Genomic DNA, 8,330 nt, shown 5'->3' with positions numbered 1-8,330 from the left:
GTTCATTTTAGATTAGTGAAGTTATATTCTCAATACCCTACACTATTGTAAGATAATCTTTATTTCTTTAATATGTATATTGTTGTTAAATGCATTATCCTTTCTGCCTCTTACAATATTGTTGTTAAATGATTAATGATCAAAATTAAAACTCTTGTAAGATAATCTTTATTTCTTTAATATGTATATTGTTGTTAAATGCATTATCCTTTCTGCCTCTTACAATATTGTTGTTAAATGATTAATGATCAAAATTAAAAACTCTTGGCATATGCTTTTGTTATGCTTTGGCTTGCAACTCAAAAACATTTGTGGAAATTTTTACTAATAATGTGCAACGAGTAGGGGTGACTTCGGATCGGATCGGATAAAGGGCTTTTGGAAAAATTTCCAATTTTTTTTCAGATGGCAATATCCTTTCCAAATCCGATCCAATTATTTTTTGGATGACAATTTTTTTTCCACAAATTACTAGTGAGGAAATGCCACAGGAAAAATGAAAAGCAAACCACTTATGATGATTGAGTATTTGTTGTTGTTATAGAGATATATTACAAAGATAAACTTCTAAGTTTTACTTACAAAAATCTCCCTTTAGAAATTTTGTTATCTGAGATGAAATGGAGTCCTAACTCAGCTCAGAGAAGTCTGTTAAAGTTCTCTTCCTGGAACTTTGTGGCTGTCAAAATTAAATTTCAGGGCCCTGAAAATCAGTTGTCGGGTTTCTTAATTCAGGTTAGGTTCTTGAAGTGAGAAATTTGTGAAGAAGTCAAAAGGTTTCTGTCTGACATTTTGAATCCCGATTATCATTCTTGGATCCTTGACATTTATTTTGTATGTCAGGATCCCTGATGGAACATGCGTAATGGCACTTTTGAGTTGGTTTCTTCAAACTGTATCTTTAATTAGTTTGCTGTTGTGCACCAACCCCAACACACACACATGTATTTGCAAATTACGCACCATTGTCTCACAGTGATTTAGGAAGAAACAAACACATCTGACTTCGGTATTCAATTTGACACCTTATATACGAATTTTACAAATGTCGGGACAACCATCTTTTGATCAATTCATTTCGGAACCAACATTTGTGCATATTCTAGCCTTTAGGCATGAATGCGTCTCATGGGGTAAACATTTAAACTACTTGTTTTTTATGAATATTGTTTGATGGGAAACAAGTGGTACCTTAGTCGATATATATATATATATATATTTTTTTTTTTGGGGATTGGTAAGCCTGTTTTAAATGAGATCAGTAACTCTTTGATGCTGGCGGGGTTCGAGCCCCAGACTTCTGGTATCGTCACCCAAAGGTTTTACCGACTTTGCTAGTCGACACCTGCAAGTCGATACATTTTCTTTTCCTTTTTCTTTTATTTATTTATTTTGTTTATTTACTTTGTTTTTTTTTTGTTGAGTCCTTAGTTGATAGTTATGCACTTATACTTGTATTGTAAAGATTATAAATTGGACGACATAAAACTGTAAAAGTGAATTTTGAGTTGCATGACTAATGCTTTTTGGTGGATGCTCAACAGGTTGTTAATATCATTGCGTCTCATCCTGAACACGATATTGTCATTGCTATAAATACACTTGGGAAAGAAGATCTTTTACTTCACATTTCACGTGCTTTGAAAATAAAGGTATTTTTTCTTTTTAAGCTTGAAAGTATCTGAGTTCTTTTTTTATGATTCGGTTAATAAGGGATAAGCTTAAATTTGACCTGGGGACATAAGAGTTTTTTTTTTATTTTTTTTGCTAGTTAAGCTGTAATATATTAAGTAGTATAAAAGTTACATTTTTGTGTGGAGGAAGGGTAGCAACATGTCTACTCCTCTCCCTGTTCTTGAAATATATAGCTCTGTTGTTACATTTTCCATCTCAACAAAACCATTACAACTAAGTGACTAACCAAATCTGAAATATGGTATGTTTGGATTTTCCCACCTGAACAGCCAAGTAGGTTTACCATCATATATTTCCCGAACGCCCATGTCCAAACTAGAGCCCAGCTGTGCAAGTGTGTTGGCGGCAAAATTCACTTCCCGGCCATGTGTGTGAAATCATACAGTGAGTAAGATATCTTTTGGATAATTCCTACCTATTTCTTAGCTGCCAAGGCGGCTTGTCAGTGCCAAATGCTTTCATCAAATAAGAGTTGCACCTTAAGTTTAGCATCACATCTGGGAATCAATATGATCTTTTCTCCTGAGAAGATAGAGAACACATGTTCGACATTGGTAGATCACATGAGATATCATTCTTCTTGATTTTTGGCCAAAATTCCTACTTTGAGCAATTAAGCGGTGGATCTTACTACTGTTGCAAGTATTCTATTTTACCGTATTCGTTTATGACATCAAATTTAAAATTATGACTACGCATTCCTGCTTGATATTGTCACAAACTATTCTATGTGTATGCTGTTTAAACTTCTCCTCGTTTCGTCTCTATGCTTTTATTACTAGGTCCCACCTAGTTTGTTTGGTAAAGTTTGTAGGAATAATTTCCACAGACCTGAGTTTAAAATTTGCCATAATTAATCCTACCTATAATAGGAAAAATTATGATTAACTAGGAGCTTCCTTAGTATTGGAAGTGGGTAACAATTTATTTTCTTATCTTTCTTCCTTTTTAACAATTGTCCAAAGATCTGGGTCTGGCCAGAACGCTTACAAACAATGCATCTCCTGGGCATCCGGGACATCTTCACAACAAAAACTTGCCACACTAGAGTGAGAGCCATTCCTTTTTACAGTTTCAGCATCAACACTCTCGAGGAATTAAATAAAATGCACCCTACAATAGGAATTATGCCCTCTGGTCTCCCATGGGTAGTGAGACCCTTCGAAGAGAATGGCTGCTCTCTTGGCTTTTCCCATTTTATTTTCCACGATAGAAGCAAGATTACAAACTCAAGTGATATTGCTCACAGAAGTCAGCAGGCGGAAGTGTCAGGCTCTGTTAGAAAGTTTCATCACTGCATATATTCAGTACCTTACTCAGATCACTCATGCTTCAATGAATTACAAGAATTTATAAACCTTTTACAGCCTCTGACTATGAAAGGTATAGTTTCGTCATCTTCTTGCGACACTGACCCACATAACTTTCTTGGCAACCTCTGTGGGCTAAAACAAACTATTGAGCAGTCAAGCAAGAAGTTTCAAAGAAGAAAGGTAAATGGTAATGCTGAGACAGTCCAAGTAAAGCCTGTAACTGGACGTGATAAGTCCGTTGATGTAAAGCTAGAAAGTGAAAGATATATGAAGCCTCGTGTAAGTTGGAAAAGAGTACGTGTGATTAGAAGACTAAGACAGGGTGCGAAAATTGTAGGTTATATCAACATTGACTAGTGAGACTTTGAAAGTTGGATTCTGTACATTAAAGGTTTAAATTTTTGTTGTCTGAATACAGAAGTTGTGATTCTGCAATGGTGGTTTGTACTCTTACATAGATGGTTAAAGCTGAAAGTTTCAGCTGGAATATGACGAAATTGATGTTGTACTGTTATAAGCATGTTTATATGCATAATTTTTGTATAGAACTTGGTCGTACATTGAAAGTCTGTTGGGTCTTCATCTGCTGCTCTTCTTCTATTGTTCGCTATCTATAATTTTTTTAGAGCTGAACTCTTGCTTGTCCTTTGAGGAAATTAAACCCACCTCAGAAAGAATAGTTCTGCATGATCAACGGGGAAAAAAAAGAAATGATCAGTTTGATTTGAATTGACTGCTAACAAAAGCAATCTGATTTGGGGAAAATAATTAGGAACCAAAGCAATGCATTATTCACAGAAATATATGATATGTAATACAGTTGTATGCAATTTGAATGTAGTTACGTACTATTCAACTTCTCCCGGGAAGAAAAAAGAAGGATTTGAATCACTGATTTATCTGCCATGGTATTGACCAATTGTGAAGGATTTGAATCACAGAATTATCTGCCAACCAATTGCTGAGTTCAGGGAGTACTATGGCTGGAGATTCGACAAGTCTGTAACTATGTCATGTGATAATTTGCATATTTAAAGTTGACACTGCTCTTTTAGTGATCTGGTACTGTAAATTTTTCTGGAGATTTTATAGCTGCAGGCGGGAAGAACATTTGCACCCTACATGAATAGTGAGCTTACCAAATAAGATCATGTCTTTGAACTGTAAGAACTCGGAATACCTTTTATGACGTGAATTTATTAACATGTATGCTTTATACTTGATCGGATTACTGTGATTTACCCCCCACTAGATAAGCCAAATTAGGATTCACCCCCACTAGATCTTAGGACTGATTTTTTGCTAATTCTGAATTTATGATAGATTTTTCAAAGCATTTAAAAAAATCCGAATTGGTCTTCAAAAATTAATGGACTTTGATTAGTTGTTATGCAAAAGACATGCAAATTCCAAACGTCTTCAACTCTGTTAGTAAAAGAATTTTCTTCAAAATGACTAGCAAATTCCATGAGTCCGCTCTTAGGGCCGTTTGTTTTTCTGAGACTCTGAATGCTGGATGCTAAATTGCCCATCCTCTAAATGCTAAATGCTGATTGCTTAATTCTGAAAAACATGTTTGTTTTTTTGTTAGAATAACCTGGCTCTGAAGGCTGAATATAAATCATTCGGACAATTTTATTCATGCTATCTATTTTAAACACTAACTTTATTTCTTGTAAAACAAAAGGACGGGGTTCTAGGGACATATTTTATCTTAACACGTAAACAAACTCAAAATCGTTAAGGCATTTATAAGTTTTGGATTAGGCTAATTTTTTGTTGATATGATCTCTTACCTATTCTAAACATTGTCACAAATAATCAAAAAAATCAAAAAATTCCAAACTTGCCAAATGTAGTTAACAATTTACAAAATTTGGCTAATTGTAGACCGTTCATTTTCACCATTTTGGATACTATATTTGGCAAGTTCAGAAATTTTTTATTTTTTTGATTATTTGTGATAATGTTTAGAATAGTTAGGAAATTATATCTACAAAAAAATTAGCCTAATCCAAAACTTATAAATGCCCTAACAATTTTGAGTTTGTTTACGTGTTAAGATAAGATATATCCCTAGAACCCCTCCCAAAACAAAATATATATTATATTTGAGGAGGGGACATGGATTATCGAAGAAAAGAAATGATAAATAAATTTATTTAAAATATGCTTTCACAAATATATTTTACGATTTATTTTCATATTTTGTTTATTTTCAAAAAATATATATGTAATTCTATTTTTAACAAAGTGGATATCATTCATCCAAAAAAATGAAAAAACCCGTATCGCCAATATCAAATTTTGAAGAACCTATTTTGAAGCCATAAAAGGTCAAGGTAAGAAAGTAGGTCAAAGTAAGAAAGTAGATGGGTTCTTGAGATTGGGTTCTTAAGAAAGGGCAAGAAGGAACTTTCTCATTTCAAGTATTAGAATTCAGTATTTAAGATAAATTTTGGTGCTGAATGCTGAAAATACCACTGAATGCTTAAACAATTTAAAAAAAAACAAACAAGTTTTGAGCCTCTGAATGCTTAAAACTTAAGTTTAAGAGGCTCTGACTCCTGAATTCATAAAAAACAAACAACCCCTTAGTCTTGTTTGTCCATAACTCCACATTGATTCTATATTCTGATCCTCACTTTGTCATGTGTCAAAGAACCTCTCTGAGAATAGATGAAATCAAAATGCCAAACATTTTTGTTTCTCTTAGTTATGTTCTTCTGCTCATCTATCCAAACTCATTTCTGCTTTGCAGCTGATACCATTCTTCAGGTCAATCACTCACTTCAAATCAAACTCTGATATCAAAAGGCGGTAAATTCGAACTTGGTTTCTTCACACCAGGTACTTCTCTTAACTACTACATAGGAATATGGTAAGAAAGTTTCTGCTGAAAACAAAACTGTTGTTTGGGTGGCTAATAGAGATACTTGATAAAAGCCCAAAACTGTAGTTTTAACCCCTTAACAATAATACTTTTAGACCAATTATGCGAGTAATAAATAAGAGTTAATGCTGATTACGTGCTTTTATATATTTCAGGCATAGGAGTCAATTATGTGTAGAAATGTGTCACTTTTGCGAGATAAAGGAGCAAGGGTTGGTTGCTAAGAAGTTCTGTGATTATAGGCCAAAATTCAAGGAGAAAAAGCCTTTTTAAAGCCCGGTCAAAGCTGAAAAGTCAAAGTCAACGCGGGCAAAAAAAGCGCACAAAAGTCAGTAGAACTTCCGAAGACCGTATCTTTGGACTCAGATCTTAGAATTGGGCCTACGTTATGTCAAAACGATCGGCTTGGAAAGAGCTTTCCAGTGGTCTAAGCCTTGACCCAATCAGAGGAGTAAAAGTGGACGAAAAGTCTGTTGAAGTCAAATCCAACTGAAAAGGCCTCTGTGGACTGAAGAAATTGGGTTTTGGGCTTGATTTTCCGACCCAAAACATGGCTCCTCAGCCTATGCACGAAAAAGTGGATCTTATCTCCTCCATTTGAAAACACAAGACTTAGCTATTAAGCAGCTAGTTTTTTTTACTTAGAAAATTATCCAATAACTTAGTTTTAGACTCCATTAATTAGTTTTATTTACTTGTTTTTAATTAAGTTGTTGAATCAATACTCTTTTATTTCATTAGATCAATAAAGTTAGTTTGTTACTCATAATCTAGTTTTAATTATTAAATCACTTAGATCTAATTTCAATCATTTAGTTATTAATCATTTCTTACTTGTTAATTTAGTTTTGAATTCTTGATTAGATCAATATATTAAAGTTATAATCTTTATATCATGTCTTGCTTAAATTAATATAGAAATGATAGGTTAATGACTTAAGGCTAAAACCTCCATTAGAGGGGTTTGAGGAAGCCTTGATGAAAACTTGATTTTGTTAGCTTAGAAATTGTCATGATAATCTATTCAAATCTAGAAAGTAATTAGTTCACCATGAGAATGGGTTTGATTGCTTCACATGCTAGTTATTATTTGGTAGAGATTGCTATGAATAATTAGGGATTAGAAATACCAGTTTGTTATGCGAAAGCATTGAAATTTGGATTACGACATTTCTTTGTTAGTTGATTAAGTCGAATCAAGGTGGAATCGAATTCCCCTAATTCATTCTCTATTGTCAAGTTAGTATTTGAATTTTGTCATTTTGTTATTAGCATATTGATTAGTAGTTTCCCATCGTAGTATAATTTCATCGTTACTCTCATTAACTTTGGTAGACTGATAATCGTAGTTAACTTAGAATTCTAAATAACTAGGAGTGGAACGAATCTTCTATTCCAACTATATTGCAATAGCATCGAGAGTAGAAAACTTTGATAAAATTAGAATCGAGTTAAATTTTAGTTTTACTTGTGTTTGAGTTTCATCATTTATTCGTAGGTAAAACTATCGTTTTCCCATTTATCAATACTCCTTTAACTGACCTAGCTTCTCTAGAGTTGAAACTCTAAAGATTGTAATTTAGTTATGTTAGGGCATCACCAATGGGGCTTGGATACGGGCCTCTATCTCCAAATTTAACAGACCTTCATAAAAAAATGCTTCCAACGCGGCCCCTAAATGGGCCTCCAATTTAACCATCCTGGTTCATGGATATATGTCTTCATTTCTATGGATGTTTATAAAGGACCTGAAGCCCAAAGCCTAGTGGAAACTTTGCACATGACTTCACTTAAGTGTGACTTCACTTTTTGATTTTTCGGTCTTGTTTCACATGTTATAAAGGAGCAGTCATCTTCTCTGTTGGAACACCAATCGATATAGAGTTTTAGCTCCTCCTTATTGCCCTCCAAAATGCTGACAAGGCCCTCCAAAATGCTGACGTGGCCTTGGGTTTTAAAGGCCTGCATTGGCGATGCCCTTAAACCAGGTAAAAACCGCGGTACAAGTAGTGCTTGGGGATGATGAAAATCTTGTATTGAGAAGTGGGGTGCATCTGATTTTTTTGGTAGAGTTTCGATTACCATACTGATACATGGTTACCTGGTGGAAAGATTAGATATGATAATAGAACGAATAAAGCACAGTCACTCACTTCTTGGAAAAATATAAATGATCCTGGGACAGGGTTATTTTTGTCAGAGTCAGATCCATATGAAGATCAGTATCTTAATTGTGGACTCTAACTCGAAGGTATTGGACTAGTGGGCCATGGAACAAACAGACAACTCAATTATTTTGTTATTCATCACAAAATTAGGCCTACTCTCACGCCCACAAATTGAAAAATAATTATGGTTGTAGTACTATTACTTTTATTTATGGTTCAAGGACAAATCAATGTGGCAGTGTTAGTATGTAAAACCCCAAA

At 34.1% G+C, this 8,330-nt stretch overlaps 1 protein-coding gene and 1 pseudogene across 1 annotated transcript; both read left to right on the top strand.

Annotated features, from left to right (window-relative positions):
* Positions 1-1,520: 1,520 nt before the first annotated feature.
* On the top strand, positions 1,521-4,229 carry LOC147477264 (uncharacterized; the record flags this gene model as incomplete). Its single annotated transcript, XM_086582798.1, has 2 exons — positions 1,521-1,652; positions 2,661-4,229. Coding segments are annotated over 2 exons (837 nt in total), but the record flags the coding sequence as incomplete, so codon positions are not given.
* Positions 4,230-5,726: 1,497 nt separating this feature from the next.
* Positions 5,727-8,145, top strand: LOC147477263 (G-type lectin S-receptor-like serine/threonine-protein kinase At2g19130 pseudogene; annotated as a pseudogene).
* Positions 8,146-8,330: the final 185 nt, after the last annotated feature.

This window comes from Coptis chinensis, chromosome 9 (assembly GCF_015680905.1).
Source record: "Coptis chinensis isolate HL-2020 chromosome 9, ASM1568090v1, whole genome shotgun sequence".
Classification (NCBI taxonomy): Eukaryota; Viridiplantae; Streptophyta; class Magnoliopsida; order Ranunculales; family Ranunculaceae; genus Coptis; species Coptis chinensis.
Note: the sequence above shows the minus strand (reverse complement) of the source record. Positions and strands in the feature narration are given on the sequence as shown.